Genomic DNA, 18721 nt, shown 5'->3' with positions numbered 1-18721 from the left:
CTCAAGAAGCCTTGATACAAACCACAGACATCTAAGAATAGAATGGAATGGAATGTGGCAGCCCTGAAGATCCAAAGAAAAAGATGGCTTCCAGGGCTGACACCCTCTCTGTCAGAATCCCTGTCTTTTATGGTTGCATTACTATATATATTCTATACGCAACCCATTATCTATGGAAGAGAAAATATTAGTGCATACATTTGGCTGCTCCTGAAGGTGAGAATCTAAGCTGAGCAATGCAGCCGTTTTAATAATTACAACAGAAAGGAGATTTATTTCAGGAAGAACATGATAGGGGTAGGCAAAGCCTAGTACCTAGCTAACTGCATCTTACCAGAAAGAGAATGAGAGAATGTGCATTCTTTAGGTGCTTATCTGGAAGAGAAGGAAGAGACAGAGATTTGAGATTAGCTGTCTCAGAGATCAAGAGCAGCAGAGTATTAGACAATACATTATTAACTTTCTCTCTTTGCCCAACTGGCCTTTGTCCTTGTGGTCAGTTAGGTGACAAAGTGCTAAAGAGTCTGTACCACTGAAGTCACAGGTCCAACATTATTAACTGCAGACTGGTGTTCATGACCACTGTTATGCCAAGTGTCAGGGCAGTGCCCAGGTTGGTTCTTTTGCATTCAGAGATGAACAAACCAGTAAATAAAGGGATTTTAATAGAATAGAAAAGAATAGAATTTTTTATTGGCCAAATGTGATTGGACACACAAGGAATTTGCCTTGGTGCACACGCTCTCAGTGTACATAAAAGAAAAGATACATTCATCAAAAATCATAAGGTACAACACTTAATGATAGTCATAGGGTACAAGTAAGCAATCAAATCTATAAAGGCCCCTGTTTTGAGAAGCAATTCTTCCTAAGAGCAAAACGAACTTCAGTAAAAAGATCTTAAGTAGACTCTAGAGAGCCGCTGTCAATTAGGGCAGACTCATCTCTCCCAAACTTATCCCTCCAGCAACCCCCTGAATTCCCACTGAGAATGGCCTTTGAGAATTCTTGGGATCGAAACCCAAGATTGGAAACTTGAAGAATAGCGAAGGAGTTTCCCTTGGGCTGTGTGGACTGTTGATTTGATCTGGCTCTAGGCAGCTTCACGCATCCCTTCAATCCCAAAGGTGTGATTGGCTGTGACAAAGTATGCAGAGATTTGGACCCATTGGGACAGTGAGGAGGATAGGCTGATCCTCTTGATTGTCTATCACTAAAGCTGGTTGAACAAGACGACCAGGGAGTTTACTGGAAGAAGATAGGCTTCGGTTGCTTTATATCTTCCATAATATAAGCATTCTATTTTAATCCATGTCTCCTTGATTTTTTAGGGTGATTGTGGGAAACCAGGACCTCCTGGAAATTCGGGCCGGACTGGAGCTGAGGTGAGTTATCAACATCCAGCCAAAAGTGAATTGCAATGTGAGGGATATACTCTTGAATTAATTCTGCACCTGCCTTTGCCTGGATGCAGCAGTGTATGTGGGGATGTCTATGAATCTATGGAAGTCACTATAGAAGAGTCTTCGTTCATTGGCATAATATATCACAACTGACTAATGAAACTCAAGTTGAGAATGCAGAGTAGATGAAGGAGGGAGATATACAAAATTCTATGGATGGCTCAATTCATAATACTTTTGTTTGTGTCCCATGGAACAAAGAAAGTGAGATGTTGGGAGGGGAGCAAAATTAACTCACAAGATTAATTCCTCTACTAGTAATTTACCTTAGTTCACTTCAGTGATGGGATTCAAAAAAATTTACTACAAGTTCTGTGGCCGTGGCTTGGTGGGCATGGCATGGCATGGCTTGGTGGGTATGGCTTGGTGGGCGTGGCAGGGGAAGCATACTGTAAAATCTCCATTTCCTCCCCACTCCAGACGAAGGTTAGTACAAAATCCCCATTTCCTCCCGATCAGCTGGGACTCAGAAGGCAGAGAATAGATGGGGTCAGGGCCAGTCAGAGGTGGTATTTACCAGTTCTCCAAACTACTCAAAATTTCTGTTACTGGTTCTCCAAAACTGGTCAGAACCTGCTGAATACAACCTCTTGTTCTCTTGCATTTGTTAAGTGCAGGTGTGTATTTATGGAGTGAAAGAGAGGGAGGGAGGGAGGGAGAGAGAGAGAGAGAGAGAGAAAGGAAAGAAAGAAAGAAAGAAAGAAAGAAAGAAAGAAAGAAAGAAAGAAAGAAAGAAAGAAAGAAAGAAAGAAAGAAAGAAAGAAAGAAAGAAAGATGAGGGACTCTCATTCAACAGCAATCTTCACTACCAAACTTTCCTCCCAAACAACTTTGTGCCTTATAGATTATTATATTATGTTAGGTAGAGAATAATTGCTGTGCCAAGGGGAGAGAGCTTGCCGTGCAAACATATCCTTCATGGAAGTACAGGTAGTCCACAACTTATGACTATAATTGAACCCAGAATTATGGCCATAAGTCATTGCGATTGTTAAGCAGCTCACCATGTTACAAGACACAATTTTATGACTTTTTTGTAGTAGTTGTTAAGTGAGCCCAGCAGTTATTAAGCATATTCGTTTTATCCAATGGGCATGTTTTGCTGGAAACTGGAAATGAACACCAGCAATGGGCAAAAAAAAAATGTCAAAAATTGTCATGGGAACCATAGGATACTGTAAACAAAGGTGAGCTGGTTGCCAAGTGTGACCCATGGGGATGCTGCTGTCATGGATACATTCACCACCTTGAGTTATTTGCAAAAATAATAAAGGCAGGATACAAATAAATAACTTCCATTCCCTTCCAACTGTGTTATCCTATCCTGGTCATAAGTAGCTTTGGGGGAGTCCACTATATTATCTAAGCAACTAGTCGTAAGTTGAGGACTGACTACCTGTATATGCAACCAGAGAACAGTAGACAGGGCATAGTCCTGTGTATACTGTACATCCCAAGACATACAGTTTTTGATGCTACAGCATTGATTATCTTAGTCATAACTTGCCCAGAAGTCTCTGGCAATGCATTTATATAATTTGCTCCATGGATAGCCTAACACAAATACAGATGAGTATTTGCTCTAACGTTCTTTTCCTTTTCCAGGGAGAGCCAGGTCCCGTGGGACCTCAAGGTAGACCAGGCCCTCCTGGACATGTCGTAAGTCAAAATACTCTTTCCTGAATTTTGTCTGAGCAGATTTATAGCTACATTGCAAAAATGTCTATAAAGCTACCAAGTCAGGCTTCTGACCCACTGCTGAAAGCAGATACCACTTGGCATGAAAGCCAAAGTATAAATGCCAACTGTTACATTCTCCATTTGTATCATTTTGTTCTTTTCTAAATTCCCCCTTTTTTTAAAAAAAAAAATAGCAAGTCAAAAACAAAAATAAAGCACCATTCACACTTTAGTTTTTATATCAGCTAAGCCAAACCAACGAACAAAAGCAAGTCCACCATACCTATTCCACAGAAATAATAGCGGTTCTGCAGATAGTCAGAATAAACTGTTCCAATGGTCAATCCCTCCTCAATCCAAGGATTAAAGATTGGTCACTCAGAAGCTGTATGGAAACTATTGAACTTCAGTTACTGCAAGGAACCTATAGATTTCAGTGCATTTTATTACTGAAGAGAGTCTAGTAGTTAAGGTACCAGACTAGAAATTAGAAGGCCATGAGTTCTAGTCCTGCTTTAGGCATGAAAGCCAGCTGAGTGATGTTGGGCCAATCACCAGGAAACTCTGTTTTAATCCTGCTTCAGGTATGAAAGCCAACTGGGTAACTTTGGGCTAATTATCCTCTCTCCGTCCAACTCATCTCACAGGGTTGTTGGTGGGGAGGGGGGGAATGAGGATATGAGACATGTTCACTGTCTTGAGTTGTTTATAAAAATAATAAAGCAGGGATATAAATAGATTAAATGCCAAACCTTAATTCTATAATTCCCATCCACCCATAACTAGGCACCAATTGGGGCGAAGCATTTTAGAAATCCTTCCTTTTAATAAGGAAGAAAAACCTTAACATTGTGGGATCCTTGGTGCTCTCTTGAGTTTGGTTCAGTGGTGAAATCCAATTTTTTTTACTACCGGTTCTGTGGGCGTGGCTTGGTGGGCGTAGCAGGGGAAGGATACTGCAAAATCTCCATTCCCACCCCACTCCAGGGGAAGAATATTGCAAAATCTCCATTCCCTCCCCACTCCTGGGGCCAGCCAGAGGTGGTATTTGCTGGTTCTCCGAACTACTCAAAATTTCCGCTACCGGCTCTCCAAAACCTGCTGGATTTCACCCCTGGTTTGGTTGTATTCTTGCAGACGTTTCCTTACCAAACTAGGTAATGTCATCAGTGCTAGATTAGTGCTAGCTTAACATTGCACATTACAATTTTAACCAGAGCCAAACTAGATGGCACAGACCGGTGTGTCCGGTTGCTCAGAGCTGCCACATCTGGAAAGTTTGATTCCTACCTATACTGAAAATTTAGCAGGAAACTAGACAGCACCCTGTCGTAATTTCTTATGTCTTCTATGCTTCTCTGCAGCCCAACTCAGGGTGCGTGAAGAATATCTGGGCAGATAAGAACAGAGATTTAAGAGGGCGGGGGAGAAGTACCAGTTTTCCCTTTGCTTGACTAGCCCTTGTGATACCAAGATCAGATGCCTTTTGAGATCCGACTTAACTTACGAACAAGAAACATAACTACTCCAGATTCATCTCCCTTGGTCTCTATTCAGCAAGGCTTCTGACATGAATGAATGAATATTTCTGAGCTTTCTAAAATGCGCCCAAGAGAACTTTGTCAAGATTGCTGTTTTAGATGTCCATGGCTAACTCTCGAGTATGCTTTTCTGCTAATAATTCATTTTGGATTTATTTTTCATACATGAAAGGCAGAGACAGTCTTACTGGGGAAATACTCAGTGGTGATAAGTATATTCCGTGTTTCTAAATTTCGGCAACTTTTAAGAGGTCTGGACTTCAACTCCCAGAATTCTTCATCCAGCATGGGAATTCTGGGAATTGAAGTCCAGACCTCTTAAAGTTACCAAGATTGAGAAACAATGGGTTTGTCTATGTTCTTACATCCTTCTGCAATTTTTCTCCGTCTCTTCAGGGTCCACCTGGAAGCCCTGGCCAGCCTGGTCCTTCAGGGCTTGCTGGAGTTGTGAGTATCGTCCCTTCCCTTTTGGCATTCTTAGGCTCTGGTCCTCTTGAGTCTGATCCAACATGGATCCTCTTCAGTGGTGAAATCTGAACCAGTTTACTACCAGTTCGCTGGCAGCACATGCACGCTGCATGCCAAGCGCACACAGTACAAGTGCACACTGCACTTGTGCACATGCGCAGTGTGCACCAAATGCGTGCTGCGCATGTGCACAAGTGCAGTACGTGCCAAAAGGTGGCTTGGGAAGGTAAGTAGAACAGCGAGGGGGGGGAATCAGCTGTGCTGCGCGATTTAGCTTCACTAGAAAGCAGGATTTCCTGCTTTTTTAAACTACCGGTTCAACCCAACTGATAGCTTTTTAAACTACCGGTTCACCTGAACCTGTAGGATTTTTTTACTACCAGTTTGCCCAAAACTGTACTTTTTATCACTACTGATTCGCCCGAACCGGAGCGAACCGGTAGCATTTCACCCCTGATCCTCTTCACTTCTGAATGAAGCCACAGTATAGGAAGCATTCATTCTTGAAGCTTAGAACTCTCTCTCTCCACTGGAACCCCTTTCCCATTTCTTTGTAAAGTTGGTGAATCCCTACCTCCAAAATCATTTCCAACCAAATAAGAAAATGATCTGATTGTCTCCAGGAAACATACACTGAATTGTCATTTGTTAAGATGCCATTTTGAAAGGTGACATCTCATAGATTGGTACTAGACTGCAGAGAGTGCAGGTGCTCCCAAGAACCCCCCCCCTCCCATCCTTCCCTAGCCAGATGTGTCCAGACATCTTGGTTTGCAGTGCCCATCTTCTTAGCCATCCCAATCCCAGGGGCCAAGGAAGATGCAATCCACTATATCTGCCATGTTGGGGGAAAAAAAAAACCTACCATCTAGCAAAGTAGAAATACTCTCTGCTATTCAGTCAACATTTTTTTAGAACCTGGCTAAATATTTAACCATGATTTTTTTTCTGGATGTAAGGTGGGATTGGCTCCTCAAGACATGCAAAAGATCTTTATCTCTGTCCCCATTATCATTCACCTCTGCTTTCTTTCCAATGAAGAAGCAGATGTGTGGAGAGAAACATGCCAGAAAGTTGCTCAGCACTGACCTATGTATACAAAAATAGCCACAACTACTAGAAAATAGAAATCAAAACAAGAAATAAGAATGTAAATTGAAATTTGATAAATTGGAACTAAGAGTATTAAATACTGGCAAGGATAAAATCTTGACGATGTTAATAAATAGGATGCAAATATATATAACAATTTAGTTTATAAGAACGCTCAACATGGTTATACAAGAATAAGAGAATGATTAGGAAGATTGAATTTAAAAGTAAAGATAATTGTCGATGCAGAAAGTTCTAAAATATTATATAATGTTGTTATTTATGTTTTGTATTTTACCGTTTGGTGTATGTGTATGTTCTCTTCTTTTTTCTTTTTCTTTTTTCATTTTTTGTCTTTTTCTATTATGTTTTTGGTTTTAAAAATGTAAAATATTCATTTAAACTATTTTAAAAAACAAACAAAAATAGCCACAACTGGAAAGGGGACCTTGAGTTCTCCCACCAAAATGAACCTCAGAGCACATGCGTTGGGAAGAACATTGTGTACCTGGTCATTTGGAGGAGTCACCACAAAACTTTGTGTTTCCTTGATTGTCTCCAACAGTTTCTGATGCCGTCTCTCCTTTTCCCAGGGTCAGAAGGGTGAACGGGGATCCACTGGAGAAAGAGGTCTCAGTGGGCTCCCAGGCCAGCCAGGAACACCGGGTCATCCAGGTCCACCGGTAAGTGTCTCTTGATGGAATCCACATGTTTCAGAATCAATCATGAAGAGCTTTGTTGTGATCTGCCAGCAGCCTGCGGAGCTGACAACAGAGTCAGACAGTGAGGAGGCTGGGGAGGAACATGGGCACGGACTCCGGATAACAGAGAGACAGAGGAACAGGAGGAGCCTATTCCTAGTGCACGCATACGCAGAGCTGCCAGAAGGAAAGAACAGTTAAAACTAAAGGGACAATTCGGGAATAAGGCCTGGAGATGATTGGCTCCTCCCATAAGGTTTAAAAGAGGAGCAAAGGCACGTGGGCCCTTTGCAGGAAAGCAACATTGTTAATTCTGTTCCCAGTCGGCATCTCTGTTTGATTCTGGACTCCATGTGGCTTTGCCAAGTAGGTTCTTTGGCAGCATATCAAGGGAGATAAAGGTTGGTGATTATCCCGAAGGATTTCTCCCAAAGGACTTTTTGCAACTAATTGGGACTCAGCTGCGAATGAACGTAATTCACAACTGTTGCAATTAAAGAGATTTTGGGGACTACTCATAGTTTTAATGACTCAGGAAGCCTAGGTCACAACAAGCTTGTAGGAAAACCCTCTGGTTGAGAATGGATGGACGGGTGCATGGATGGTTTGTAATGCTTCCTAGTCTTAATTCTTTGTTCAATATTAGGCTGAAAGTGGTTCATAACAACATGAGAATTTGACTTTGGACCCATTAGTAGAGAAATGAAACTAAATCCTCTTTTCCCCTTGTTTTCTGTTTGGTTCCTAGGGTGAGCCAGGCTTGGATGGACTGGGAGGCAAAGAGGTATGGTGACTCTTACCTGTTATCACCTTCTTGAACGGAAGAGCCCTTCTTTACCCCCGTTTCAGAACCAAAAATAGGAGTAACCCACTGTAACAATGGAAGGAAGCTACCTACATCACATTTCTTATGCCCAAAACAATGTTCACATTGTTTGTTCACCCACAGGGACGATATGGACCAGGGACAGAAAGAAGAAATGGACTTGATGGGATGATTTGCACTGGGGGGAAAAACTGTAGCTCATTTCCCCCCCTCCCCCCCCCCAAATTCCAAAACTCTTTAAGGCCATTTCAGTTAATAATCAGGATCCGGGGGGAAATGCTCCCGGTTCGGAGCAGATCATCCGATCCGGTAGCGATGGTGGCAGGTGGGTCGGAGAACTGGTAGCAAAAATCCCTGTGCTCCCCACTCCCATGCTCAGCTGAGTCGCACGATCATCAGAGACTTTTTTTTTTTACTTTTAAAAGCATTTTTTCTACAACCTCTTCTGACGAAAAAATGCTTTTAAAAGTAAAAAAAAAAAAGGCCTCTGATGATCACACAGCTCAGCTGGGATCATCAGAGGCTTTTCAAAGCATTTTTCTCTGCAACCTCGTGGCCGAAGAGGTGGTAAAAAAAATGCTTTGAAAAGTCTCTGACGATCCCAGCTGAGTTTCCTGATCGCCAGAGAGGCTTTTCAAAGCATTAGAAAAAATGCTTTGAAAAGTTTAAAAAAAAAAAAAGTTGGCCACGCCCACCCAGTCACATTACCCACCACCACCACCAAGCCACACCCACAGAACCGGTAGTAACAGATTTTACATTTCACCCCTGATCAGGATGCATCTTGTCGTAGCAACGTTTGTGAAATAAACTGTGTATTCTGCCACAGGCAAGCCGTTTCTTGGAAAGCAGCCCTTGGCCCACCTTGCCTGTTATCTCCAACTATCGCATTCTCACGCTACTTTCTCTGCTTCCTGGAAGCTGACTTCCAAATGCAGGGAGTTCTTAAATTACAACCATAATCAAGCCTGGAATTATGGTTGTAAGGCGTTGTGATTGTAAGTCGAAGCACCCATGCCACCGGAAATATTTTTCTGGCCTTTTTTTTTTTTTGCTGTGGTCATTAAGTAAAAAACATTCATTTGAAAGGGTGTTTTTAGTCAGAAACTGGCAAAAACATCATGAATTACGGTCACATGACTGATCACCATAATAAGATCTAAATCTGACCTATCTAATAGATTAACAGAGTTGGAAGGGACCTTGCAGGTCATCTAGTCCAACCCCCTGCCCAAGCAGGAGAACCTACATCTGCCTCTACCTAGGATTGAACTCACAATGTCCTGATTGTGAGGCAAGAGCTCCACCTCTAGGCCACAGCAGTCACATGGACACAGGGAATGGATGGGCACAACCATTTAGGATGGCCAGGAGTGCTTTAAGAGACTGTAAAGTAGCCATTCCGTGCAGTGGTGGGTTTCAAAAAAATTTACTACCGGTTCTGTGGGTGTGGCTTGGTGGGCGTGGCTCGGTGGGCGTGGCTCGGTGGGCATGGCATGGGAAGGATACTGTAAAATCCACATTCCCTCCCAATCAGATGGGACTCAGGAGGCAGAGAATAGATGGGGGTGGGGCCAGTCAGAATTTTTACTACCGGTTCTCCGAACTACTCAAAATTTCCGCTACCGGTTCTCCCGAACTGGTCAGAACCTGCTGAAACCCACCTCTGGTTCCATGGCCATTGTACTTCAAACAATCATAAAACAGCCACTCTTTAAGTGAGGACTACCTCCATTACACAATAATGGAGACAACTAACCGACAAGGAACACCTCCTGTAGAGGGCAGGTAAACAGCTTCAAGTTAAATGGTAGGACGAGGGCCATTTGATGGGACAAAATAGCCTTAAGCTAATGCTATCTTCCACTCAAATGCATGATGGGTATTTATCACTATGTTGAAGACTTCTTCTTGCTTTTCCACAGGGATCTCCTGGAAAACCAGGTTCTCCTGGTCCTTCTGGACAGAAAGTAAGTAGAATACTATTAGAAGTGAACATCAGCCTCTTCTCCTAGGACAGAGATGGCTAACCTTTTCTGGACCGAGTGCCCAAAGTGTGCACATGTGTGCGAATGTACACGTGAATGCACGTGTGTGCAAGCAAACCTCCAAAATGCAATGTGTGTGTGCCCCCCATATGTGCCCCACCCCGTGCATGTGTGCACACACCCCACATGCACCCCGCCCCACGCAAGCACACGAGACCCCCCACTTGTGTGTGCAGCCCCTCCATTTGCTAGTCCCCGCACCGCACATGTGCGGCAGAGACCTGAAGACCAGCTGGCGGGAGGCACGCGTGCATGTGCAGCAAAGCTGAGCTGGGGCGCAACAGCTCGCATGCCTAGAGAGAGGGCACCGTGTGCCACCTCTGTCACACATGCCATAGGTTCTCCATCACGGTCCTCGGACAACCTTTCATGGAAATTGTCCTTTCTTCTTTCAGGGGGACCATGGCACTCCAGGACAGATGGGTCACCCTGGAGAGAAAGGCAGAGCAGGGATGCCAGGAGGCCCAGGAAAAAGTGGTGAAATGGGCCCCATGGGACCACGTGGGACCCCCGGGGAAAGAGGACATCCTGGCTCACCTGGCCCTGCTGGGAACCCTGGGAACCCAGGATTGCCGGGGACGACGGTAAGAACTGGGGCAAAGACAATGAGAGGCATGCAATGTAATGGGCAGCTGAACTATTAAGTCCTCTGTCATTCTGGTTCAGTCTAAAAGTACCGTATAAGACGCACCTTAGTTTTTGGGGAGGAAAATAAGAAAAAAGCTGATTGGCAGGTGGATTGGCCTCCAGGAATACCCCCAATCAGCTGTTCCCAGAGGTGAATTTTAGCAACAGGTTCCTTGGTTGTGAAACTTCTGAAACTCTGTTTCAGAAAAAACTTTTTTTCCTGCCTCTGAAAGCCTCCGAAACAGCTTCAGAAAAGAAGCCTCTGAAGCTCTGTTTGGAGACTTTTCTTTTTCTGAAGCTCTGTTTGGGGGCTTCTTTTCTGAAGCTTCGTTTCTGATGCTTTTTTCAGCCTCTGAAACCTCCGTTTGAGAAGCTGGGCTGGGCTACATTCAGAGTATAAAACACACCCAGATTTTCACCCTCTTTTTTGGGGAAAAAGGTGCATCTTATACTCCGAAAAATACAGTAGATGCAATTCGAAGGGACATCTGTCTTAGATGGGTTCTAGGATGTGCCACCAGTGGTTGACATTCACTTTCTTTTGAGATTTTTATACAACTTCACTGATGCACAAGGTGCCAAAACTTGCTTGGCTATGCCGTCATGGGCTCAACCTTGCCTCTTGGCTTCTCCTCCAATACAGAACTGCTGGGGAGACCCAGTGCACTTCAGAGCTTCTAAACTGCAAATGCAACCACTCCAAAACACAGAGCTGATGAATCCTTCCTGAAGTTAAGCAGGGGAGGGATTGCTTGTCCAGGATCCATGACTGAGGAGCCCCAGAGGCTCCCACAAAGCATTGCTTCTCAAGGATGGGAGGAAGTTAAAGTAACAGCATGCTGGGAGATTGATTATTATGACCTTCAGCAGCCACTGCTTCAGCTAGGGAAGGAACGAGTGTGGAAGGAAGAAGATGTTGATGGCAGGGCTGGAAGATTTGGTCGTGGGAGATTTTCTGGAGATTGGGGGAATGGCTGCATGTGGGGTAAAGCTGAGCATGTGAAAGCGGTCAAATGGGACAGGTTAACATGCAAGATAAGGCAGAAATTGACTTCTGCTTTTCCCTCTTCCTTGTTTTTCTCACCAGGGAGATGCCATCAGCTATGACCAGATCAGGATGTTCATCAGAGAGGAGTTCCAAAAAATGTTTGATGGTGGGTGATGAGATTGAGGGCAGGGGGAAGCACAGGGTCTCTCTGTGCAGGTTGGAGACCCTAGAAAAGCAAGCAGAATTTGTTAGAGGGTCAGAAAATCAATCAAGTTATGATACCAGATCTGGAAGCTGAGAGTATTTCCTACCCCAAACCCCATCATAGAGAAGGTTGTTTTAATTTTGCTATTCATTCATTCATTCATTCATTCATTCATTCATTCATTCATTCAATTCTACAACTGCCTATCTCAAATCAATGACTCTGGTGGCTTCCAATTCCAACCTATAAAAATTATTAAAACAATAAAAGCATTTTAAAAACAATAAAATATTGAAAATAAATATCTAAAAGGGTTAAATCATGGCAACTGGACCAAATATTTAACCTTTTTAGGTACTTTTGGCCTGGATGATCTTCATTTACATACTCAAAATAAATATATATAGTAGCCAAGATATTGAGTCAGTTATCAATAAAGCCAAATTATGAGGCTCTTAACAAATTCAGCATCCCAGACTAAAGGAACATAATCAGATTTTTAAAGCCTTATGAAAGGCCAATAGGATTGAGGTCTCCAAGGGGAAGATATTCCACAGAGCAGGGACCACTGCAAGAAAAGGCCCATCTTCATTCTTTGGCTGCCAGGATCTGCAGCATGCCCAATCTGCTAGATCCAATTGGACAAGTAGAGACTCTTGGAAAAAGGCGATCCCTCAGGTAACCCAGTCCCAAGACATGTAGGGCTTTAAAGGGGACAACCAGCATCTTGAGTTGCACCGGGACTATGCCAGTAACCAATGCAGTTCGCATAGCGGCAATGTCAGATGTGCCGTATATCCATCACCATTTACTATCCGCACAACCACATTCTCGTCAGTTGAAGCTTCTGAATGCTCTTCAGGGCAGTCTCATGTAGAGCACATTGGAGTAATAATAGAATAGAATAACAGAGTTGGAAGGGACCCTGGAGGTCTTCTAGTCCAACCCCCTGCCCAGGCAGGAAACCCTACGCCACTTCAGACAAATGGTTATCCAACATCTTCTTAAAAACTTCCAGTGTTGGAGCATTCACAACTTCTGGAGGCAAGTTGTTCCACTGATTAATTGTTCTAACTGTCAGGAAATTTCTCTGTAGTTCTAGGTTGCTTCTCTCCTTGATTAGTTTCCACCCATCGCTTCTTGTCCTGCCCTCAGGTGCTCTGGAGAATAGTTTGACTCTCTCTTCTCTGTAGCAGCCCCTGAGATATTGGAAGACTGTTATCATGTCACCCCTAGTCCTTCTTTTCATCAAACTAGACATACCCAATTCCAGCAACCATTCTTTGCATCTTTTAGCCTCCAGTCCCCTCATCATCTTTGTTGCTCTTCTCTGCACTCTTTCTAGAGTCTCAACATCTTTTTATATCATGGCGACCAAAACTGGATGCAATATTCCAAGTGTGGCCTTACCAAGGCATTATAAAGTGGTATTAACACTTCACGTGATCTTGATTCTAACCCTCTGTTGATGCAGCCCAGAACTGTGTTGGCTTTTTTGGCAGCTGCTGCACACAGCTGGCTCATATTTAAATGGTTGTCCATTAGGACTCCAAGATCCCTCTCACAGTTACTATTATTGAGCAAGGTACCACCTATACAGTACCTGTGCGTTTTGTTTTTCTTGCCTAAATATAGAACTTTACTTTTTTCACTGTTGAATTTCATTTTGCTAGATAGTGCCCAATGTTCAAGTCTGTCAAGATCCTTCTGTATTTTGAGCCTATCTTCTGGAGTGTTGGCTATTCCTGCCAGCTGTAATGCAATACATCTTTTCTGCCTTGGACATCCGGAGCAGATTTGGTCTTGCAAGCTTCTTTATCACAGCATCCAAGCAAGGAAAACCCAAGCAATTTGTTTGCATAAGCCCTACAGGGAAATTATGAATTTCCACCTATTTTAGAGCCTTCTTCTGTTCAGAATTCCTGCTACATGGGTCCCCTGAAATGGGTTAAGGTTAGGGTTAGAGTCAAAAGAGTCAAGAAAAAGACCACACCTGTGTAATCAAAACCTTGCTCTGTCTTACATTTTTCCTACCATTAAAAGGAAGTAAAACTTCAATCACATGTCCACAGCTATATCTCGACTTTTCTCATCACCTCCCTGCAGATCCCTCCTTACCACTCTACCTGATACAGTAAATCACTATTTTTTTAAAAAAAACCAATAATATTCAATAGCCCATCTTTCTTTGGAGACCCTGAGGATCTATCTATCTTTCTTTCTTTCTTTCTTTCTTTCTTTCTTTCTTTTCTTTCTTTCTTTCTTTCTTTCTTTCTTTTTTCTTTCTTTCTTTTTTCTTTTAACTGTTCAAGAGAAGAAACTAAATGAAAGCTAAGAATAGCATGACTAGGGTCAGAAGTCAGACTTATTATTCCTCAAGCTTCTATCTTTTTCATCACTATCCCAAACCCTCTTGAAAATAAAAATAAAGGAAGAGAGAAAATGCTGAGAAAAGCCCAATTCGGCAAGGCTGTTATAGGCTCCCATTCTGGTGTGGAATTGAGAATTTCTCTCCATAAGCCTGTTGTTTGTTATCCTATGACACAACTGCCCAGGAGAATGTATTTTAACTACAAGTGCCCCCAGGCCTGCCGTGAATTAAAATTAACCTCACTCCTGACCTGAGAGGGTAGTGGGTTCCATCATTTCTGCAAAACAGACCAGAAATTGACTAAAAGATGTTCCCAATAAACTCAAACCTTACAAGTTCAGATAATAAGACCAGAGACAATTAATGATAAACACAAGGCAAGATTGCAGAAACAGTCCTAATCAATAGTTTGAATAATTCCTGAAGGAGGTCAGCTATAAAAGTGTAAGTGTGTCCAAGGAAGGTTATGGAACTATTATTATGATTGGCTGCATAGTCAGCCAGACGTTTAGACCATTAAATATATTGTTGCAGGACGTAAGATAATGATGATGATTTTTTTTTTTTAATTTTCTGGAACCAGAAAAATCCAAAAATTGCAATGGTATTTTTTGTTAATAATAATTTGTCTTGAATGTCTCTCAGGAAAAACACCCAGAATTGCTTCTCATACGCAGCATGTAAATTTAAATGAAGTAAAAAAGTAAAGTAAAATAAAATGCCACTTTTAAAATTAACAGAATAGCCAGATCAACTGAAGAGTTTCTCGGGGAAAACACATCTGCTTCCAAAGATTCCTTTAAGGGTTTATCTTCACCCTGTTTCTATTCAACAGCTAACAGAGAAAGTCCTTGTCCCCCCAAAACAGGCTTCCCTATTTCCTCACCTCACCAGTTCCTCTTCAGCAGCAGAGCAAACAATGGCCCCCTTCTCTTTCCTGCAGAACGGATTCAGTACTACGCTTCCCGACTGTCCACGCCACACTTGGAAGTCCTTTCCCAGCCAGGGAGACCAGGATCACCTGGGAAAGATGGAACGCCGGGACGGCCAGGTCCTCCTGGTTCTCCAGGATTGCCTGGACAAATTGGAAGGGAAGGCCGGCAAGGTGTGCCCGGCATGAGAGGTAAGCCTTGTTAACTCCTCCTTCTGATAAGAAGTAGACTTGGAGATGCACATCATAGACCGGCGTTTCTCCACCTTGGTGACTTTAAGATGGGTGGACTTCAACTCCCGGAATCCTTCAACTGGCATTAAAAGTTGTCAAACTTGGAGAATGTGAACCTTGGTTGAGTTTTGGATGGCTCTGCAAATGGTGTAAATTTAGGCAATGGGCAAAATCAGAAACCAGGTTAAGCAGGTGACAACTCAACCAGTAGATTCATGTCATTTAGATGACACGTCAGCAGGAGTCCCCAAATTTGGGGTGTGCCCGGGTTTTATAACTTTGTTCCAGAAGATTCCTGAAATGAGTACTTAATCCTAGTTGGGCAAGAATGTGGTCACAGCTCTAAAGAAGTACAAACAAGACTCTTCACGAGCTGTTTCAGAAGTAGCCTGATGTCATAAATGGACAGAGGCTTCCGGTCAATTCACTTTTGTGTTTTCTCCCTCGATGCAGGTGAGCCGGGAATCAAAGGAGAAAAAGGAGACAAAGGGACTGGAATCATGGGGGAGACTGGAGCACCAGGCCCTCCAGGTAAATTTGGCTTCCCTCTAAGTTAAACCTGCTTGCTTAAGCCTGCTTTCTTTCATCAATCATTTGCTTTTATCCATCACCAAGACCCAGAGTATGCATAGAGTTTTTCTGCAGACCAGTGGTGCCATTCTTGGCCATTCAGAGTCTTACTATATGCATTAAGTTGCATCTTCATACAGAAAGCAGTTTCTTCTCGTTGGTGTTGTTGCTTCCTTTAGCAATTTTAAATCATGGTGGTATAGTTCCTTTCACAGTCACTCAAAAGGATGAGAAAATCCCTTTAGATCTACACAACTAGTGAAATGATGAACTTTGCTCTTACTAGAGATTGGAAAAAGAGGAGAGTCTCATAGCTTACTCCAACTCAATGAACCTAGAGGGTCAAATTTTCTTTCAGAATCATTGAACTGTACTTCGATCAGTTCCATCTTTGTAGAGCAGAATGTGGAAATATTGTTCTGGTTAGCCAAAATAGAGGTTGTTCTTAAGTTTTTCTTGTAAGAACAAAGAGCTTGTTCTTAAGTAGTCTGTTCTTTAAATTCTCAAGAGTTGATTTGCAGAGCGAGATGGGCAGCGTATAAATTTAATAAATAAATAAATATGGAATGGAATAGGTGATTTCCTTAGTGTTGCTGGTAGGACTACAAATCAAAATGTTCAGATAGTGTTGGACGTGACTGCTGAGGACCGAGGACTTCAACAGCAAGATCAACCTATTTGGCTCAACGTTGAGGTTTCTAATAGGTTAAAACCTACATCCCCAGGAAACTTTCTTCACAAAGTAACGAGACCTTTCCAGCACACCTTTCCCCAACCTGGAGATTTTTCAGGTGTGTGGACTTTACTTCCAGAATCTTTCAGAGTGGAGAATTTTGGGAGTTGAAGTCTGCCGATCTGAAGAGCATCTTCATGGGAAAGTTTTCTCCAACATTTCCTATCATTTCAGGAAAGGAAAAACACACCACATAATGTAGGCATCTCAACAGTACTTGAAACTCACGCTTGTTTCCCTTGTTTTCCTTGTTTTCCTTTCTTCTCTACAGGCATGCAGGGGCCTCCAGGTTATGGGAAAATGGGTCTTCCAGGGCCTATGGGGCAGCAAGGTATTCCAGGCATCCCGGGGCCACCAGGAATCACAGGCCCTCCTGGGAAAGTCGGTCACTGCAATCCTTCAGACTGTTTTGGCATGATGCCCATGGAACAGCCCATGTACCAGCCCAAAAACATGAAGGGGCCTATGGGCTAAAGCATCTTCTCCTTTCCCTCCCCACAAAGGACTCCATTTGGAATAGCCAAAGATCAAGTCTTCCATCATGACTAGCTGTGATGATGCTTTTATTGTTGTTAATATTTTGACTATATTTTTCTCCAGTGGAGTTCAACTTCTTATCATGATGGCATTTTGTTTTTTTTTTTAAAAAAGAACTACCAGGATATCTGTGTCTGTCTGTGTGTGTGTGAGAGAGAGAGAGAGAGAGGGAGAAAAGATTTCTGTGTGTGAATGTCTCCATATTCTGACTGATTTTTACCCATGGTCAGCAAAAATGTATTCAAGACAAAACTTCAGTTTTCCTCGGCTGATGAGAAGATCCCGCTCATTAGATGTTATTATTTCCACAATGTAGACAGAATCTGTTGAAAAATTTAAGAAAATATGCAAAGGGGAGATGACAAAAGGGGAATGCTGTGGTTTAATTTCAACTTTGATTGGATTTTCCCTTTTAGCATGAGTTACAATGGATATCTGGAAGGCAAGAGATAAACAATTCTAAAATGCAATTGATAGAACAAAAATTGCCTCCGTATGGAATCACACCAGCACAGTCATCGCAAATCAAGAAGTTGTCACCTATCACATCTAGAAAGCACACTTCGAGAAAGGCTGACCTACCTAGTATTTACACACCTCTTCTTGGAGCAAATTGCACAAATAAATCCAGCAGAATTTACTTCTAGTAGATATACGTGAAACTGTGCAGGGAAAAAGTGTGACTTCATAGCTCAGACATTTCCCCCCTTAATTGAAATGAAAAAGTGGAAACAAAAATTAAAGTATTAAAAGTTCTGTTGTGTCTTTGGAGGGGAGGGAATTGAAAGAACTTCTGAAACTTAAAACAAGTTGTGTGGTATTTAGAATGTATGAATGGGAATATCATCTTACGGTGTAATTACTTTTCCAGATGTCCAACATTCTGTTTTCTTCCTGTTGTACGAAATGTGTGGGACCATGTACCTTCTGGAATTAATTAATTTTTCTTGAATGTTCCTGGTTTTGTTTGTTTTTTTCCCCTTGTTTTTATATCAAATATATTGAGTTTCATCCAAATCAGACCTAAATCTAGTTGCTCATACATCTGGGCATCAGAACTGGGAGATCCTGGAGGATCAGGAAAAGATGAGACTGAGATGGGAGGGGGTCATTGTCTGAGGCTAAGATGTAAATTGGGCAATTGTGGAAGGAATAGCTGTTGTGCCTTGCCTGCTGTCACCTTCACACAAATAATCTGAATTATCTTATTTGCAATGATATAAATTATGTAATTCACACGATTCGCATGATGATCTCATGATCCAAGTGATATTATTGTGGCTTGTAACCAGAGGTAGTATTCAGTTCTGACCAGTTCTGGAGAACTGGTAGTGGAAATTTTGAGTAGTTTGTAGAACTGGTAAATACCACCTCTGACTGGCCCTGTCCCCATCTACCCTGTTTTCCCCAAAATAAGACATCCCCTGATAATAAGCCCAATCGGGCTTTTGAGCGCATGTCAATAAGGCCAAGCGCTTATTTCAGGGTTCAAAAAAATATAAGACAGGGTCATATTTTTGGGGAAACATGATATTCTCTGCCTCCCGAATCCCAGCTGATTGGAAGAAATGGGGATTTTGTAGTAACCTTCCACTGGAGTGGGGTGGGAATGGAGATTTTACAGTATCCTTCCAAGCCACGCCCACCAAGCCATGCTCACCAAGCCATGCCACACACACCAAGCCACACCCACAGAACCAGTAGTG

At 42.6% G+C, this 18721-nt stretch overlaps 1 protein-coding gene across 8 annotated transcripts in view; it reads left to right on the top strand.

Moving 5' to 3' along the window:
* Positions 1-18035, top strand: part of COL16A1 (collagen type XVI alpha 1 chain) — a 292947-nt gene extending 274912 nt beyond the window's left edge. For all 8 annotated transcript variants that reach the window (XM_087876808.1, XM_087876807.1, XM_087876811.1 and 5 more), the window contains 11 exons: positions 1332-1385; positions 3069-3122; positions 5081-5131; positions 6838-6927; positions 7694-7729; positions 9697-9741; positions 10215-10403; positions 11534-11600; positions 14954-15133; positions 15629-15706; positions 16750-18035. In XM_087876808.1, the coding sequence (XP_087732934.1) occupies positions 1332-1385; positions 3069-3122; positions 5081-5131; positions 6838-6927; positions 7694-7729; positions 9697-9741; positions 10215-10403; positions 11534-11600; positions 14954-15133; positions 15629-15706; positions 16750-16952 (1047 nt within the window). In that variant the 3' untranslated portion in view covers positions 16953-18035. The remainder of the gene's footprint in view (positions 1-1331; positions 1386-3068; positions 3123-5080; positions 5132-6837; positions 6928-7693; positions 7730-9696; positions 9742-10214; positions 10404-11533; positions 11601-14953; positions 15134-15628; positions 15707-16749) is intronic.
* The last annotated feature ends 686 nt before the right edge of the window (positions 18036-18721 follow it).

Source organism: Pantherophis guttatus, chromosome 10, assembly GCF_059756535.1.
Source record: "Pantherophis guttatus breed Tessera chromosome 10, ASM5975653v1, whole genome shotgun sequence".
NCBI classification, from domain to species: Eukaryota; Metazoa; Chordata; class Lepidosauria; order Squamata; family Colubridae; genus Pantherophis; species Pantherophis guttatus.
The sequence above is the reverse complement of the archived record's forward strand: the minus strand, read 5'-3'. Positions and strand labels throughout refer to the sequence as shown.